Here is a 20,879-nt window from a genome sequence, read left to right as displayed (position 1 = left end):
TTTAAATGCAGATATTTTTATATTTCTTTTAAGGCAGATAATAAACTTCATGAAATTATTGTTACTGTTTATATTATTTCTAACAATTCTAAAATCTTAGCGGGTTAAAATAACTATCATTGTTTCTTTTATGATTGAAATCTTTCATGATTATATGTTGACTGGGTACAGTTTGGGCTACTTTTCTCCTCCACATAATATTGGCTGATGCTACCATATCACCTGGGTCTGGACAGGCTTAAACCCTTTTCTGGAAGAGCTAACGATTGGGGCTGCCTCTCATCTGAGAGTTCAGCTGATGCTTCAGGCAGAGAACCATGGTTCCCCTTGCACTGGAATTTCCACCATATAGAAGCTGGGATTCCAAGACAAAAAAGTCCAAGAGAAGTGGGGTCAAGAGGGCAAATATTCAATATGATGAACCATCATGCCTCTGCTTGCATCACTTGTTAAAGTCACACTGGCCAATGTTGGTCACAGCAAGGTGAGAGTGTAATACTCAAAGGTATGACACTAAGAAGTGTGATATATCAAGGGCCCCTAAAGTAACAATGAGCACAACTGTGCTTACATTTTAAAAGTAGTTTTCCATCCTGAACTCATGTATATATGTGTATAAACATACATATTTTATTCTCATATTATAGCATTTATACACACACACACACACATACCACACACACACATACATGTATTTTATTTTCATCTTATAGCTTTACTTGTTATCAGTTAAATCTTTTTTCTTTAAAGATTTTATTTATTTATTTGACACAGAGAGAGGGATCACAAGTAGGCAGAGAGGCAGGCAGAGGGAGAGGGGGAAGCAGGCTCCCCACTGGGCAGAGAGCCAAATGCGATCCCAGGACCCTGGGATCATGATCTGAGCCAAAGACAGAGGCTTAACCCACTAAGCCACCCAGATGGCCCTTTATTATTTTTTTTTTCTTTTTAAAGATTTTAGTTATTTATTTGACACAGAGAGAGACAGCAAGAAAGGGAGCACAAGCAGGGAGAGTGAAAGAGGGAGAAGCAGGCTTCCCACCGAGCAGGGAGCCTGATGTGGGGCTTGATCCCAGTGTCCTGGGATCATGACCTGAGCTGAAGGCAGACACTTAATGCCTGAGCCACCCAAGTGACCCTCAATTAACTCTTTAATCTGTTTAGTAAATCACTTGGCAAATATTATAAAATGCTCATCTCCTTTTACTCTTTTCTTTGGGACAGTTACTGAGGTCATGTAAGCTGACTCCTTTCCCTGCCTTTAGGGGAACCAGTCCTGCAGGTGTGCACTGCACCCATCTCCCTTTCTTAAAAGGCACTGCCATTGTGGGACCCTTGGTAGGTGGAAAACAGAAGCACCAAAAGCCACCAGTGCCTACACATCACAGTAAAGAATAAATAATTTCTAGGGCCTCTCTGGTTAGGCCCCTAGAAGCAGATAAGTCATGCAGATCTGTGGTGGGGCAAAAACTGAGCCCATGCCTGAAGCAAGTTATTAGGAAAATGACTGATTTCCTTCTATGTATGTTTTATTAAGCCGACTCGCATCTATAAGAATTCCTAGAATTAGATTGTTTCAAATGGAGATATTCTCTCTCCATGTTCTAGTTTATTACACACAACTTTCTGAAAAATATCTAAATAATTGTGGTGATGTAGTGATTATCTTTATAAGTAATAATTGTAGTAAGACATGAAATATTTAGCAAAATTTACTGTTTTCTGGGTCATAAAATAAACCTCAACAATTTTCAAAAGCTTGAAATCTCATAGGGTATGTTCTCTGTACAACATGGAATTAAACTGGAAATAAATAACAGAAAAGATAAATTTTTACATGCTCAGCTGTTTGCTTTGTGGTTTTGTTTTAAGGTAAGCTCTATGCCCAGTGTGGGGCTTGAACTCACCACCCCAAGATCAAGAGTTTCTTAGTCTACCAAGTGAGCCAGCCAGGTGTCCCATCTCCAACTGTTTGAAATTTAGGTGATATACTTTGAAACAAGATGTGATTCAAATCAGAAAATAATTTGAACTGAATGCAATGAAAATACATATCAAATTTTGTGGGATGTAGCTACACTAAATGCTCACACTAAACTTGGTGTTTCCAGTCTCATTGCAAGTCTATAGGAAAGAAAAAAAGATACAGATTCATACTGTTGCTAAAAGATGTCTCCCAATGTTCCTAGATTCTTTTCAAGATTTTAGTAGGAATGTACATCTTTAAACTTTGTTTATACTGCACAATGCAAACTGTTAAGGAGCCATGCAATTACACAAGACTGTTTGAATTACTGGGAAAGCTCAGATTAAGATACTACTGTATGTATCAAAGGTCACCAAGCCACTCATGTGACATGTAACATGGCGTATGAAGTTTCAGCATTTCTAAAGAAATTCATAAAGAGAAATATAGACTTAAGCACAGGCACTTAACAACTTAAAAGAGCTAAAATGCTAAAATTTAAGTTTCAATCTCAAGTTATAAAAATTAGACCAAAAAACCTGCCAAAACAGAAGTGAAATAATGATAGAAATATATTAATTAAATATAAGACAAACATGAAATAGGATTAAAAAGAAGTCTAATTTGTTTCTCTAAATATAATTGCAATAAAATTTATAAGCTAGATGCCAGATTGTCAAGGAAAAAGAGAAAATTACCTACCTAAAGGAAAAAAAAAATCAGAAATGTAAGTGGACATCACCATGTAACAATAAAAAGAGAATGTTTGAGTATATATGCCATTATTTGAATTTTAGATGAAATGAACAAATTTATAGGAAAATAAAACCTTATATATATATTATGCAGGAAAAAACAAGAGAAACAAAAGAAGCAGTTAAACTTATGAGCATAGATACAAATATCCAAAAGAAGTATTAGCAAATCAAACCTAGATATAAATGAAAATGATAAAGTATCTCAACCACTTTGTGTTTATTTCAGAAATACAAGTTTGGTTTAGGATAGAACAATTAATCAGTGTAATTCAATATAGTCATAAAATAAATAAACATCTAAATAAATGCAAAGATGATAAAATCTAACACCCACCATAATAAAAACCTCTCACCAAACTTGGAAGAGAAATTAATAGAAAGATAGCCAAATATTGAAACCTGTTGTTTTGAGATTTTCACTAGAGAAAAAAGTGACTGCTAATGCCACTTTTACTCAACATTTTAAAAGAATACCTAACCAGTGATAAAGCAATAAAGGGAAAGAAAACTCATAATTAGAAAGGAATAAATAAAACTGTCAGTATTCAAGGTTACATAATAAATATCCAATGATAATCTAACCACAGTGTAATTAGAAACTATTTGATTTAAAAAGTGAATTAATGAGGTTGCTATATATAGTCAGTCAATATATGAAATTAATTATATTTCTACATGCAAGCAATAATAACAAAATGTGGGGCGCCTGGGTGGCTCAGTGGGTTAAAGCCTCTGCCTTCGGCTCAGGTCATGATCCCAGGATCCTGGGATCGAGTCCCACATTGGGCTCTCAGCTCAGCAGGGAGCCTGCTTCCTCCCCTCTCTCTGCCTCACTCTGCCTACTTGTGATTTCTGTCAAATAAATAAAATCTTTAAAAAAAAATAATAACAAAATGTATAAAAGTTGTCATTAAAAAGGAAAAGAAAATACCTGGCAATCAATCTCACAAAATATATGTACTACCTCTAAATAGAAAATAAAACTTTGAGAAAAGCTTGAAAAAGTCTTAAGTAAATCGATGGGAATGCCATGTTCATGGAAGAGAAGACTAAACATTATAAAAATATGAATTGTACTCTAAAGTGATTTATGGGTTCACTGCAGTCCCTACTGAATTGTAAATTCTTGTCCAGTGGACACCTGGGTGGCTCAGTTGGTTAAGCAATTGCCTTCTGCTCAGGTCATGACCCTGCAGTCCCAGGATCAAGTCCAGCATCAGGCTCCCAGCTCCACAGGGAGTCCGCCTCTTCCTTTGATCTTCTCCCTTCTCATGCTCTCTCTCACTCTCTCTCTCACTCTTAAATAAAATCTTTGAAAAAAAAAAAAAAATTCTGTCCAGTGGGGACTGTGGATGTAAAGTTGAAAAGTTGATCCTGTAATTTAAATAAAAATGAAAAGGGCCCCAAATCCCAAGAAAACTTTGAAGAAGTAGTAGATATTATAAACAGTTGTAAAGTTACTTTAAGGTACTGTGGCATTGGCCAAGTATAAACAAGTAGACAAAATAGATTGGTGTTCAGAAATAGGATCACACATACAAGGAATCCTGACTTATGGTAAAGGCAAAAAAGTGTATTACATATGGAAAAAGATTAGTTTTAGCTCTTCTCTCTTATCACACCAAAAATCAATTCAAGTTGGATCTTAGAGGTAAATATGAAACAAAGCTTTTAGAATATAAGAGGGAGCTATCTTCACAATTATAAGAATGTGAAAGATTACTTAAACTGGATCTGGAAAGAGTCATTCAGATAGAGAAATATTACTGTTAAAATGCCTTTCCTCAGGGGTGCCTGACTGGCTCAGTTGGCAGAGCATGCAACTCTTGTCTCCAGGTTGTGAGTTCGAGCCCCATGTTGTATGTAGAGAGTACTTTAAAAATAAATAAATATTTCAGGGTGCCCGGGTAGCTCAGTGGGTTAAAGCCTCTGCCTTTGGCTCAGGTCATGATTCCAGGGTCCTGGGATCAAGCCCCACATCGGGCTTTCTGCTCAGCAGGGAGTCTGCTTCTGCCTCTATCTCTGCGTGCCTCTCTGCCTACTTGTGATCTCTCTCCCTCTGTCAAAGGAATAAATAAAATCTTAAAAACAACAACAACAACAAAACAAAAACAAAAACAGAAGTTCAGGGGAGATGGCCTTTTAAAAAAAATAAAAAGATAAATAAAATAAAATAAAATAAAATAAAATAAAATAAAATAAAAATAAATAAATATTATAACAGCATTTTTCAAAGAGCCAGAACAAACAATCCTAAAAATTGTATGGAATCAGAAGAGACCCCAAGTTGCTAAATAAATGTTGAAAAAGAAAAACAAAACTGGGGGCATCACATTGCCTGATTTCAAGCTTTATTACAAAGCTGTGATCACTGAGACAGCATGGTACTGGCACAAAAACAGACACATACACCAGTGGAACAGAGTAGAAAGCCCAGATATGGACCTGCAACTCTATGGTCAAATAATCTTTGACAAAGCAGGAAAAAAGACAGTCTCTTCAATTAATGGTGCTGGGGAAATTGGACAGCTATGTGTAAAGGATGAAACTTGACCATTGTCTTACACCATACACAAAGATAAACTCAAAATGGATAAAAGACCTCAATGTGAGGCAGGAATCTATCAAAATCCTAGAGAAGAATAGAGGCAGTAACCTATTTGACATCAGCCACAGCAACTTCTTTCAAATTATGTCTCCAAAGGCAAAGGAAACAAAAGCTAAATTGAACTTTTGGGACTTAATCAAGATCAAAAGCTTTTGCACATCAAAGGAAACATTCAACAAAACAGACAACCCATGGAATAGAAGAAGATATTTGCAAATGACACTACAGACAAAGGGCTGATACCCAAGATCTATAAAGAACCCCTCAAACTCAACATACACAAAACAGATAATCATGTCAAAAAATAGGCAGAAGATATGAACAGACACTTCTCCAAAGAAGATATACAAATGGCTAATAGATACATGAAAAAATGTTCATCATCATTAGCTATCAGGGAGATTCAAATCAAAACCACATTGAGATACTATTTTACACCAGTTATAATGGCTAAAATTAACAAGACATAAACAACAAGTGTTGGAGAGGATGTGGAAAAAGGGAACCCTCTTACACTCTTGGTGGGAATGTAAGTTGGTGGAGTCACTTTGGAAAACAGTGTGGAGATTCCTTAAGAAATTAAAAATAGAGCTTCCCTATGACCCTGCAATTGCACTACTTGGTATTTACCCCAAAGATACAGATGTAATGAAAAGAAGGGCCATCTGTATCCCAATGTTTATAGCAGCAATGGCCACGGTCCCCAAACTATGGAAAGAACCAAGATGCCCTTCAACGGACAAATGGATAAGGAAGATGTGGCCCATATACACTATGGAGTATTATGCTTCCATCAGAAAGGATGAATACCCAACTTTTGTATCAACATGGACAGGACTGGAGGAGATTATGCTGAGTGAAATAAGTCAAGCAGAGAGAATCAATTATCGTATGGTTTCACTTACTTGTGGAGGATAAGGAATAACGGAGGATGTTGGGAGATGGAAAGGAGAAATGAGTTGGGGGAAACTGGAGGGGGATACAAACCATGAGAGACTGTGGAGTCTGAGAAACAAACTGAGGGTTTTTTTTTGGAGGGGGTTGGGGGAGCCTGGTGGTGGGTATTAAGGAGAGCATATATTGCATAGAGCACTGGGTGTGGTGCATAAACAATGACTCTTGGAACACTGAAAAAAATAAAATAAAATTACCCAAAAAAATTTAAAAATAAAAATAAATAAATAATCTTTCCCAAAAGATAGCATGAAGAGTAAAAATTTATGCCAGAGAGTGGGAAAAATATTTGCAAAGTATATAACCAACAGAAGCTTTGTTTCTAATACATAAATCTAATACATCTTGCATAAGATTTGAACAAGAACTCTTGAAACGATGACTATTGGGGAAAATGCCTGATGTTATTAGGCATCTGAGAAATGAAAATTAAAATCACAATGTCATACCAGGACCTACTAGAAAGACTAAAATGAGAATAGTTAATACCAAATGTTGGAGAAGATACAGAGCAACTGAAACTCTTACTACATTCATGGCAGGAGTGTAAACTGGCCCAAATTCTGTAATACCAATAGGTAGTATTTACTGCATTTCAAAATATGCATTCTCTTTGACCCAGAAATTCTATTCCTAAATACCCATTAGATATGCATATATGAAAATATCTGAACAATGATGTTTATAGGAATAGTTTTACAGTTATTCTGAAGTTTTTCAAAATTCATTTTGTTAGAATTAATTTATTTTCCATTCCCATCACGTAAGCAGTCCTGAAGTCAAGGCATATCTGTTTTGATAATCTCAGGAGACCTGATACATAGATATTGGTTTTCTTTACAGGAAAAACAAAATTTATTTCTGACCAGCATTACTGTTATTCTTAATTGCTTAATTCAAATAATTTATGAAAATTCAAACACAGATTGTATAATTTATTTACTAGAACTCTTAAAGCCACTCTTTCAGAGCTGTTTATCCATTTATACAGCATGGATCTCATCTTATTTCTCTGTTTTTTGTTTTGTTTTGTTTTGTTTTCTTTACTTTATTTTATTTTACAGGCAAACAAACCTGGCTACAAATCACTTCTATGTTGTTCAATTTGCTTTCTGGCTGAATATTGCTGGTACAAATTTAGGAAAATGAGTATGAATTCTATTTGTTCCCAAAGTAATGCCTGCATACTTAAAAACTGCTTCCCTTCAAATATTTTAAGATCAATATTTATCCTTACATAATGGGAAAAAAAGGTGTAAAAAATTAATGGTACCTCAAAAATGGTACTTCAATAGAAATTTTCAATGAGACACTAAGTTTTATTCTGTGACTCTCATATGCCTTCAGCAAGTTTCCATTTTACAGCCAATTTTAGCCAACTACATATTGGTGGTTCTCTTGCCTAAGGGCTATAAACCTTAATACAGTCCCTGATACACAGCTCACCCTCTGCCCAGAAAGGCCAAGTTGAGACATCAGAGAAGCAGACAGTCTAAATACAAAGAGACAGCTACTCTACTTCCCCCCTGCCCCCACTGCCTTGTTCTTTTAAATAAATAAAGAACCAGAGAAAAAAATAATATTTAGGACCAAGTTTTATCAAAAATGTTAACTGACAATGACAGAGTTCACTGTTAATTGTTTGGGAAAGGGTTATACATCTGTGGATCTTCTCCTTATGTTAAAAAAAAAAAAAAGCTGTTAATTTCATTTATGTCAGTCACAACTTTGTATATCTCCAGACTGAGAGGTGAATCCATTGCGTTCTGAATATAGAAAAATCAATTTAGAGTCATTAATGTGAAAACAAGGAAAACCACTAGTAGGTAACTTTGTATTTCTGTAATTATTTCTTCAGTATCTTGGAGAGAGTGTGTGTATGGGTGGGGATGAGGTAGATTGTTTTTGTTTTGGTTTCATATTTTGGGTTGCAACATACACATTTAAATTTAAATTTAAATTTTCACCATTTCCAGATATGAATTAAAAGTTTACTATTATAAGGAAAACACATATTACTTAGATTTGAAGACAGTCACATCTAATTCAAAGATCTGGATTTTTCAGAATGCATTAAATTTTTAAAGTTCTCTTCAGGAATTTTGTAAAATATGTATAAAAAAGAGGTATCTATTTCTAAATGTAAGATATTATTTCTAAATGTGCACCTAAATATAGAACATACTAGTGTTTTCTTATTTTCCCCCGGAATATGAGTATTTGAGAATTGTTCTATATTTGAGTTTCACCTGAAATTTCCTAAGTCTTCAGAAATTCATTTATTACTGCTTCCTGCACTAGTGTTGGCTATTTTCTCAGTTCCCCCACCTTTCTGCAAAGTGATAAAGTTGGCTTTGCAGACAATAGCTGAAAAAACTCTATAGAACCGGATAGCAATTAAATGCAGGATAAAATAAGACTTCAGAAAAAGCTATGTAAGTGAAGTTATTGTGACAAAAGCCAGCCTGGATTTCACTGAAGAATGAATGAAGTGTAAAGAACGTTTGCTTTGCCCTGAAATTAAAGTGCACGATACATTCTTACTGTTAAAGTTATTTTTACCGCAGATCTTTTCTGACAAACAAAAAAGTAAACAATAGAATAAACTTCCCTGTACTCACTACCCAGCTTCAACTAGGATCACCAGTGTGTCATTCATGGTTTACCCATTTCCCTTCTTTCTCTCTCTCCCTCTCTCTCTCTTTTTTGAAGTATTTCAAAGAAGTTCTGAAATGTATCATTTTACCTTAAAATATTTCTGATTTCATCCCAGAAACAACCAACCAAAAATGATCAGGACTTTTTTTTTTTTCCTTTTATTAACCTAACAATAATCAGAACTAATAAGAACTTCAGTAATTCTCAGGGTATATTAAAATTTTCAAACATCCTTTAAAGGTTGGTCTATTTGAATTGGGATCCAAATAAGATCCACTTATTTTTTTGTCCTGTTTAATCACAATCCGTTTAGAATAACGACTTCTTGCTAATTATCTATTCATTATTACTGGGGGTTTTGCTTGCTTGTTTCACTATTGACTTGTTGGAGAATTCAGTCAGTTATCCTATAAAACATTACACTCTCTGGATTCTCCTGTTTGATTCCTTGAGGTGTCTTCTTTCCTTCTCCTCCTCTTCTGATGCCTCTTCTACCTCGTCCTCTTCTTTCTTTTGTCCTTATTTTAAAAAATCTTTTATATTTCAAAATGTTCATGGTAAGTTGTCTTTTCTTCATGGTAAGTTTAAATAAAAGTCTTAATGGCATAGACTGTGTTTGTGTGTTTCTATACGTGCCTGTGTTCGAGATGTTTTACATTTATTAACTATAGCATGTAAAATTACATTTTTAATTGCTAGACAGCATATGGTTCGTGGTAGCCATTTTACAGGCATTCAACCAATTTCTCATTTCACATAGATTATCTTGGCTGTCACAACCTCTCCCACGGCTCTGTGTAAATGCATGTAACACCTTGGAAAATGTGACTATAGAGAAATATAAATTTCTGATCCTTGGGGTCCTTCCTGGCCATTTCTTTTGTAACAACCTTCTTTATTTTCAATAAACATGTGGTGGCTTTTTGTTTTTGTTTTCTGCTTGTTCGTGTTTGTTTGTTTGTTTTAGGAGTCTGTGGTTTGAAAGTTTCAATTGGTGAAACACAAGATTGGAGTAGAAAAACAAACTAAAAATATATTTATTGTGTCTGTTAAAAAAAAAAAAACAACTTTCACCCAGTTTTTTTTTATATTTACTCTGCTGGGCTCTTACTAGCTTTTTCATTTCTGTATCTGACCTTGAAGGTGCAGGTTAAAGGCAAAGAATTGGTTTAATCATTCATTCTTAGCTGAAATAAAGTACATTCACGAAAGTATTTTTCTGGTTTTTGCCACTCAAAATACAAAATATCCGTATGTAAGGCATGGTAGTCAGACTTTCTGGAAATTAAATTATTTTTGGTTTAAGTTCAGTAATAATAATTTTGGCCCCCTGCTTCAGTCTCTTGATACACCAATCTCTCCCTTACAGTGAATCCCAAATAATGCCACTAAAGCACAGTTCTGTTCACATCGTAATTATTTTTCCCAAGTTTTTCTATTAGAACACAAAACACCTTCCTACTTATCACATGAACCATAAGCTGATCGGAAACCACCCTTTCAGGCACTCTGCTCCTTCTCTGATCCCTGAATTTAGCCATCCTGCATGCCTGCTTCCCTCAAAACTGGCCATGCATTCTTATTAACACATCAGGGTTTTTTTGCATGAACGTCTCCTTTTCTTTCTAGCAAATTTAGCTACACCTTTAGACCTGACTTAAAGGGGACTTCAATTGTGGAGAATTTCATAATCCTCTCAGATTTTTAACCATTACTTGTGTTTCATTATCATAGCACTTAGCTTATATTTGCTTTACAGAAACTCATCCTGCAGTGGAAAAGAGATATTTACAGATCAGCTTTCCTTGTAGAAAGAAATCATGATGTTTATTCTTATTAAGTATCTGGGCATCCACCTAAGAGTCTAGGTGTATGTTTAAAATACCTTAAAATTTAGAAAGCCAGACATTGTGGATATTTTTTTTTAAGATTTATTTATTTATTTGACAGAGAGAGAGAGAGTGAGAGATCACAAGTAGGCAGAGAGGCAGGCAGAGGGAGAGAGGAAGGGAAGCAGGCTCCCTGCTGAGCAGAGAGCCCGATGTAGGACTCGATTCCAGGACCCTGAGATCATGACCTGAGCCGAAGGCAGCAGTTTAACCCACTGAGCCACCCAGGCGCCTGACATTGTGGATATTAACTCTTAAACATGTGCTCAAATGACTGAGCTTCTAGAAAAAAGGTAGTTTTGTTTCTCACGGTGTGCTTTTGAAAAAGTACTATTCATATAGTAAAAACTGAATGTGATTAGAATGTGCTATGTCCTATTATCCTTACATTTTTAGATATGATCCCAAAACAGACACATGGACCATGGTGGCTCCTTTGAGTATGCCCAGAGATGCTGTTGGAGTCTGTCTCCTTGGTGACAGATTATATGCTGTTGGTGGCTATGATGGGCAGACATACCTTAATACCATGGAATCTTATGATCCACAAACAAATGAGTGGACACAGGTAAGACTGTTGCCAGCATAATTTACTTCAAGTACAAAAACTTACTTCATTTACTTCCTTCTAAATTTCCTTGAACCCAAAGTGATTGATTTAGTTCATTTTCATGTTCATTTTGTAAAAAGTTCACTAACCCACATTTATGTATACTTTTATGTATTCTCTACTTTAATAAAATTCATATTAAAAGGTGATATTCCTGTCTCGATGGGATTTCCACTTTATTATAAGTAATAACAGACAGGAACTGAATTTTAATTAGCTGAAACAAACAGAAAACAAAGAGGAATATATTGATTCACAAAAACCTAACTTTAGAATATCTGGTCTTAGAGATAACTGTAATAAAATGGAAAACTACAGAAATCAACTTTATGCCTCCTATATTTGCTTGACAATCTTTAGGTCCTATCAGGTTCCCTTTTCATCTATTACAGAGAGAATTTTCCACGGAGTGGAGCTGCTGGAATCTCCAAGTAGTAATCCTCACAGCCATAAACAGAAAGCAAAAACAAAACAGCAAAAAGCTCTAAATGATCTGTCATGTAGAAAGAGCTCATTCCCAATCACTTTGGCTGGGAAGATGGAGTAACATATTTAAGCGGGGTGTTATCTCTTGGTATATAGTATACTGTCGTTAGAGACTCGAGATCATGCTTAGAATTAGGCAGCTCCCGTTCTGGTCACACAACTAGATTTGTGTTGCATGTATGGGTGCTGGGGGAAACTAAGTGCAGTACAACTTAATTATAATGGAAAACAGCTTATTCTGTGTAGCTACCGTGACCTTGCTTGTGGTTGTAATGGAGGGAAGGGATATATTCTCAGACTTGTGTCCCTACATTCAATTTCTCCCTATTTTCCTCCTTTCTTTTCCAAGTGTCTCAATATTTCTATTATTCCTCCCCTTTATCAGAAACCTAAAAGCAAGATACCATTCCAGCAAACAAATCATTTCCATTAGTGGGTGCACTGAGATTCCAAAGCCTTATTTAGTTGAAGCAGATTAGGAACCTCATCTCATAATATTCCTCAGTGGATGAACGGTTCTATTTGCTATTGGGGTGGAGGGTGGTCCACAGAAATTGACTAAAGTTTAATCTTTAGAACTTGGACACTGATTGAAGTATATTTCTTTTAAAATATATTGACTTTTAAAGACACAGTAGTTCCTTGATTCTGTAGCTTGATGATGTATGTTCAACCACAATATTGAGATAGGCTGACTCTGAAGTACAAAACTAAATTCCTAATGTCCAGACAAAAGTGCCTGCCTTATGAATCTTACCTTTCTCTAAGAAAAAATCTCTCTGGTTTCAATGTAAATAGATGAATTTGGCTAAAAGGAAAAATGAAGGAAGAATGAACAAGATAAGGAAAAGTATTTGGAGAACTAAATCATGTGATTTTCTATGTTTTACTTTAACTGTAAGAGAAGATGCATTCATCATCCAAAGAGCAGCAGCAAATATAAAAGAAGATTGTAATCATTACACTGAAATTTTAGAAGATATGTTTAACCTCTTATCTTTCTGGGTCCTGAGTATAGACAGAGAAATATGGCATGGATTAATGATCCTTGATTTGCTAATGAAAAGTGCCATTTCAATGATATGTATTTAAAGTGTATCACTTTTACAAATGAACATTAAATAAAGGAAGTTTATGGGCATATCAATGACAGAATATGGTCTTCATTACGTATAATAATGAGACATTATGCTTATCACTCTTCTAAAATTGAAATCAAAATAATGTATGTAGTAATAATAGGTAAAAACTTCCTGAACATGTTCCCTCATTTTACTTTATTGTCCTTTTTTGGATCATATAATATCTTTCAAATAATCAGGTGGTATTTAAAATGTTTTATAACAACTTTGTCTAAGTACTATAAACATTAATTTTAAAGCTCTTAAATTATTTTATAATTTTACGTCCATATATTTTCATTATTTATATTTTGTAGCGTCCATCAGCAGACCCACACAAAATGCCTTTGAAGATTTTCAGGATTCTAGGTCCCGAGGAATAAAAATCCCATATGGCTAGATAATGCCTGTCACTTTCCCTCCATTTACCCCATAAACGGACAAAACCAAAAGGTTATCCTATTTATCACTGGCATCCCCAAATGACCGAACATTAGAATAAATAAACTATATTAAATATCCAAGAATGTATATCTGCAAGACTTCCCAGATCTGGGAGCAATTGCCAGATTCATGTCTTAGACAGTTTTACTGAGAACACATGCATACATGTGTCCATGGGTGTGTATGTATTTTTATAAATAAATTTGCCTTTGACATTTAACACTGGGTTTATTTTTTTCTATTTTATTTGGAAAAAAAAAATATCTGCTTCAATACATAAGAAAAGATCTTTATTCTATTCCCCCTGGTCTGGGTAAAACCACCCTTTCATGTGTTTTCTTAGTCCATTGTCACAGTCCTGTCAGGCTGCATCCACTTGCAGTGGTGTGTGATTTACTATCATCTCCCCATAGACTAGCCTCGTTGTTGGCATGGGGTAAGAAAAAAATGTGAATATTTCTTTTTTTTTTTTTTAAAGATTTATTTATTTGTCAGAGAGCGAGCAAGCGAGAGCGAGCACAGGCAGACACAGTGGAAGGCAGAGTCAGAGGGAGAAGCAGGCTCCCTGCAGAGCAAGGAGCCTGATGTGGGACTCGATCCCAGGACGCCGGGATCATGACCTGAGCCGAAGGCAGCTGCTTAACCAACTGAGCCACCCAGGCGTCCCTGAATATTTCTTAAATAAAGCTGAGAATTACTCTTGCAACTCAGTTTGCGCTGCTGTGCATGGGTTATGCTTATTTGCACGCAATAGGTATATACGGTCATATCCTCTTATCGGCAGTTTTGCTTTCCATGGTTTCAGTTGATAGTGGTCTACTACAGTCTGGAGACAGGTATCCCTCCTTCTGATGTGCTGTCAGGAGGTCAGTAGTAGCCTAATGCTATGTCACAATGCTGACATCATTCATCTCATTTCATCTCATTATGGAAGCATTTCTCATGTCACATCACACAAGAAAAAGGGTTAGTACAGCAGAGTAAGATATTTGGAGAAAGATAGAATGCATTCCCAAAACTTTTATTACAATATATTGTTATAAATATTCTATGTTATTATTAGCTATCATTGTTAATCTCCTATGGTACTTGGTTTGTAAATTAAACTTTACCATAGGGTATGTATGTATATATAGGGAAAAACAGTATATAATGGGTTTGGTATGATCCATGGTTTCAGGGATCCCCTAGGAGTCTTGGAACATGTCCCCCTTCAAGGAGGCGCTACTGTAGAAAATATTGAGAATAAGTTCTAGGGGAGCCTGGTGCAATATCTATATTCTCCGTTTTGTTTGTTTGTTTTATTTTTTTTTTTTTCAATTGGTTCTGTGGCCAACATTTTTAGGGTGTCATTCTAAGGCTGAAGGTATAACTTTGGAGGGACAGCATGGCAGATTTTTTAAAAATATGTATTAAATAAGATTAAGTTAGAACAAGGGGAAGAAGAGGAAAAGCTTTCTTAAATATTTAAAATGTGATTATGTAGAATATATTAAATGCTCAAAATAACATGATAACTTCTGTGATAAGGGAAATACTTAGCACTAGGATAGAAACTAAGTGTGTTGAGTAGAGAAATATTTGCTCAAGGAATGACAAGTAGAATGAAGCCTGACAGGTGGGTAATAGTTAACCAGGTGAAAATATGGGGAGTGGTTTAAGAAACAGAAATTGTAAAGAACTGCAGGAAGAACAAGTAGCATGCAAAAAATAAAGAGGTGAGAAAAGAGTTTGGAGACATCAACAGTGTCTATGGGATGCACGGCCTGAAGCCATGTGATGGAATCGTGACTTTACTATAAGGCTGAGTGGAAGTTAGTGAAGCTTTTAAGGAGGGAAAGTAAATAATCAGAATTGCATTTTAAAATGATTGTACTTGATGGGATGTGAAAAATCATTAGGAACAAGCAAGATTAGAGTCAGAGAAATCCGTTAGGAGGATATTTTAACCAACCCACAGTGGAGCTGGAAAACGTTTCCCTTCTCCCTTCTAGGTTATTTGGTTGGCCTAATAATTAAACTGATATAAGACACATTAACAGAAGAAAACTGTAGTTTTGTATGTATGGGAAGCCCATAAAAATAGGAGAGTCAAAAAGCGGGCAAAGCAGGAAGCTTTATAACTTTTAGACAAAATGATAAATTTGTGACAAACTGTCAAACCAAGGATTTGAGCTTATGGTAGTGAATTGCTGACGTAGTAACAAGCTTTATTTATACAGCTTTTTGGCCCTCAATCTCTATCTCTGGTGATAACGATGACTTCTACCCTCCGGGTACAGGGAAGTTACCTTTCACACTGCAGATTTATCTCCTGATTTCAGTGGGGCCAAGGGACAGAGAGTCCCTCCTGTACCAGACATCTATGAAGTACATTGAATTCAAAATAATCAATATGCCAAATTTGCATATCATGGGGTGGCATACTCTGCAACCCTTCATACTCAAGGTAGAATTGTAATGTGAACCAGGCTGAAGACCACTGGAATGGGTATAATCATGTTGGATGGAGAGAGACTGTAGGACTTGAGTATTCAAATGTGAGGTTGATGAGGCAATACTAAAGGTCATGGATGTATCCAGGTTTCTGTCTTGAGCAACTGAATAGAGAGTGTGTCATTACCTGACACCAGAAACACAGGAAGAATAGCACATTTTGGGGGAAAAGGACAGAGATTCATTTTTACAAACACACACATGCGTGTTTAGAGATATAGATGTAGATGTAGAAATAAAGTAAAGCTATTCATTCTATACTTTGTCTGGAAACTGTGTATAGGATTTCTCAGTATTAATGAACATCAGAGGGTATTTGGGAATGTTTTAAAAAATACAACTACCGGGGGCGCCTGGGTGGCTCAGTGGGTTAAGCCGCTGCCTTCGGCTCAGGTCATGATGTCAGGGTCCTGGGATCAAGTTCCGCATCAGGCTCTCCGCTCAGCAGGGAGCCTGCTTCCTCCTCTCTCTCTCTGCCTGCCTCTCTGCCTACTTGTAATCTCTCTCTGTCAAATAAATAAATAAAATCTTAAAAAAAAATACAACTACCTGATATTCCTCCCATTTCTATAGTGGTGGGCATTGAGCGCATATATTTTGTAGAAGATCTTTAAGTGACTCTGATGTGAAACAACACTTAAAAATTATTGGAAATGAAAAGAGAGATGATGAAAAATGTATACATTTTGGAGTCACATAACCTCCAGTTTGGGCTCATTGATTTATATATTGTCTCCTGACATTCTGTTCACATACCTGTCCTACAAAGATAACAATACATGATGGGATTAGAAAGGTGATGCGGTGCTCCATAAAAATTATTCTTAACACAAATGAGTAAAAATAGATTATATGGGAAGTTTCTGCTTGTTTTTTTTTTTTTTTTCACCCTGCAAAAGGATGTCAGTTAACAGTAAGTATGTTTAGAAGAACTGTAGATGATATGGTAATTTTCATATTTAGAGAGTGAGACCATATCCTTTCTTAATCAATAAAATAATGTATGTGATCTGAGGTTATTTTGCTCTTGGCTGTTTTATTTCTTACATTTTATTCACTTTCTTTACAGCTTGGAATAATATCCTGTAATTTCTACCCTACTCTGATATTTTAGGTGCATAAATTATTCTTAGAAAACTGTTATAAAAATCATTCACATCAGAATGCTCAAATTATTAAAATCTTGGCTTATCCTCATGGAATAAATTTTCATTACAAACTGTAAAAATTACTGTTTTAATATATTTCTAGCCAATTTCACATTCACAAATTATTAAAAAATATCAATTCTCATCTTAGAGATTATCATATGGAGGAATTTTTTAAATAAGCACTACAGCAATTGTCAATTATGGTCTATTTATGACAAATATTGAAGTTACTTCATTGTATGGCTCTGTTTAGAATGAATGAATAACACATTTCAGTATAATATCTGAAGAAATAAGTTCAAGATGATTTCAATAAGTGTAATAGCTGTTCCATCCAAAATATACTCCAAGATATCACGATGAAATATCATCACAAATGTGCCCATGTAAGCCCAGAAATAAATCTTTGCTGGAAACTATTCTATAGCACCTTTGTGTCACTAAAAATCATTAAATACTTTACTACTTGTATTAAAAATTCCAAAAATGAATGCAAGTTTTAACAGTTTCAATATGCAAATTATTGCTCTTTTGTAAAATCCATTTTCAATGCTTCCATTTTTATTTTACTACTTGTGACTAAATTGGGAAAATATAAGCACATATACTTGTGATTTTCACACATATGAATGTTTTAAATATATTACGACTGTATGCTTTCCTATGACAGTAAAATTTGTCTTAAATTGTGTTTCATCTTTTTCAACAGATGGCTTCTTTGAATATTGGGAGAGCAGGTGCCTGTGTGGTAGTCATCAAGCAACCTTGACTTATTTTTATTTGGAGAGATTTTATTTGCTGGAGTGGTTATTTTTATATCAGAAGGCAAGAATGAGAACTTCCTGAGGTGAAAATTCTTCAAGAACAAGGATTTCTGTAGATTTACCTACTGATGTCAAAAGAGGTAGAAGATCAAAGAGAATTATAGGAATCGAAATAAACATCAAACTGCTATGGGAAAAATGTCTGGCCGTCTATTAGTTAGTTCAGGAATGGTTATTGGTAATTTGTTTTGTATTGTAGCATACAATAACTAAAGTTACCAAAGGCTTGTTTTTCTTGAGCAATTAAAAGGAGAGATCCATTTGTGACATGGATAATTTCATGACTACAACTCCTTCAATTGTTTTATAGTTTGTGGCAATATCAAAGAGGTCGAAGACATGATATTTCATCTGACAGAATCTGATTAGTTTACTATTTCCTAATCAGATGTGGTCATTTTAGGAGGCAGAATGATGTTTTATTAAAACAAACACGCTTCTTCCTCATTTTCTCAACTATGAGGGCAATTAGAGAAACAGATTCATGCCTGTCTCTTGCATTCAGAAAACAAACTGCTCTGCTAATCAAAGCTGCACATTTCATCAGAGAGGATGGTTGAATTTTATTTCAACCATATTAGCAATCTGAAGCTGGCAAACAGTAAAGATTGTTTTCATTAGGCTTACCACATTGCTTTGCTTTTTGAACACACTGAGCCAAAGAATCAGTACAATTATGGGCTTTTGCCTTATGTTGAGTTCAGTGTAAGCATGGAAGCTAGTTATTCTGAATGTTATATATATCCACTGCATGTTAAAGTCCCTTAGAATTTTGTTCATTAAAAAAAATAATGTTAGAATTTTGAAAGAGAAATCTATGATCTGTTCATTGGGAGTGTTAATGATCATCATTAGAAGGAAGGCAGACTTCAGATTCTCATTTCCCACTCTTCAAACTTGTTACATTGTTATGCACATTATTTTATGCCAAATGTTTGTAATTGTTTAAAGCATAAAGTGAAAACATTACATAATATCCTTAATAGATTCATGTAAATTTTAAATATAATTAATAAATGATAGAACATTTGCTTTTATCACTGTATCATTCTTCAATAAATTTTAATTCAAATCTGAGTACTGAGGTGTACTGCAGATAGGTCATTCTTATTGCTTGACTGTTCCTAAAAATTCAAGGAAATATATCTCCCTCAAAATGTGTATTTCCTCCCAAATATTACACTGGCACTGAATGTAGTCTTTAATTATTGCTTTCTTCTGTAGTCACTCATTTGAGGCAGTTAGCAATAATGCTTACAAAACACACATCCCATAATGAGTGCTTATAATTGTGCAAGAGCTAGAAAAGACAAGAAAATTCCTCTTTGAGTCAATGTAAACCATGGAACTGATTTTTACTAGTTGGGTGGAGAAAAATGTTTGAAATCTAATAACCAAGGAAAATATTGATAGTTTATATCAAGGAAATATTAGGAAATCTAAATTTTCCCAATATATACATGTGATCAAATTTGTTAATCACATTTTATGTCAGAAAAATTATGTCACTAGAAGTATAAGATAGGAAGAAGTACCAATGAATTTAAAAAATTACAGGTAAAAATGCATAACATAAAATTTACCATCTTAACCATTTTTAAGTGTACAGCTCAGCAGTATTAAGTATATTTAATTTCTTCTGCCCACAATGCATAGAGCATACATATAATATTAGCTAACTGGAATAGAAAACTTAATCTTGAAACTCGAAAGAACAGAGAAGATAATGTAGGTACAACTATTATTATTTTTTTTAAATTAATTTTTTATTTTTTATAAACATATATTTTTATCCCCAGGGGTACAGGTCTGTGAATCACCAGGTTTACACACTTCACAGCACTCACCAAAGCACATACCCTCCCCAATGTCCATAATCCCACCCCCTTCTCCCAAAACCCCTCCCCCCAGCAACCCTCAGTTTGTTTTGTGAGATTAAGAGTCACTTATGGTACATCTATTTTTTAATCAGTAAAGTTTTGTGGCGGTCGTATTTAAAATTTGCTAATAAATGTATTGATCGTTTTACAATGCTCTTTCCTGAGAAGGAATTTACCTGAAATGAATTTGCTGCATGCAGCCAACTCTATCTGTAGATCATATTAGCCTATACTACTACTTATATTGCATAGAGTGAGTATATACATCAATTGTCCAAATGATGACACTGAAGAGCACCCTGGACAATGAACTCTAAGCGTATATGAGATGGGGGAATGTATACCATTGTGCCAATTTGCTGAAAAGGAAACTGTCTTCCAAGGTCACACGTTAAATAATTCCCAATACTTGCTATATACCTGCCATGACTCCAATCCAGGATTCCTGAAACTTGGTTCTGTCAAAATTTCTGCTAAAAACAGAATTCACTATTTGGCTCTTTAATTAATAAGGAATATTTAAATAAAGAAAGTAGAGAAAATAGCATCAAGGAGGCTAATTTTTCCAAGATACTGTTCAGTATTTTTCTTACATTGATATCCTTGGAGTATAACATATTATTTATAAATAGCACTATGAGGACAACTTATATTTATATATACCACTTTGAAGTCTTAGAATATTCTGCAAATACTTTCAATTTTAATGATGACTATTAATAAGAATAGGAATATAAAATACAGTTCAAAATTATTTATAAAGTATACAATTACATACAAATCTCCAAACACTGCAGTACTGATTTATTTTATGTTGCACATTAAAAGTCAATAAAGCACAATCAATCATACAGTTAAAATAAAATATAAAAGGTGATATTTGTAAGTTTCTCCTGGATACTGAAACAAGAGACTGAATAAGAATAGAAGCATTAGTGCAAAAATATTGGCTACCCAAAGAGTATAAGGAATTTAAATTATTAATCATATTATGTATGGTTTGAAGAAACCAGCCAGTCTATGTATAAAATAAA

General features: G+C 34.7%; 1 protein-coding gene across 1 annotated transcript in view; it reads left to right on the top strand.

Moving 5' to 3' along the window:
• KLHL1 (kelch like family member 1) overlaps positions 1 to 18,622 on the top strand; it is a 402,166-nt gene extending 383,544 nt beyond the window's left edge. Inside the window, exons 10-11 of the mRNA XM_059377441.1 lie at positions 11,230 to 11,401; positions 17,851 to 18,622. Of these exons, the coding sequence (XP_059233424.1) occupies positions 11,230 to 11,401; positions 17,851 to 17,910 (232 nt within the window). The 3' untranslated portion in view covers positions 17,911 to 18,622. The remainder of the gene's footprint in view (positions 1 to 11,229; positions 11,402 to 17,850) is intronic.
• Positions 18,623 to 20,879: the final 2,257 nt, after the last annotated feature.

The sequence above is a fragment of the Mustela nigripes genome, chromosome 15 (assembly GCF_022355385.1).
Source record: "Mustela nigripes isolate SB6536 chromosome 15, MUSNIG.SB6536, whole genome shotgun sequence".
NCBI classification, from domain to species: Eukaryota; Metazoa; Chordata; class Mammalia; order Carnivora; family Mustelidae; genus Mustela; species Mustela nigripes.
This window is presented reverse-complemented; position numbering and strand designations above follow the sequence as displayed.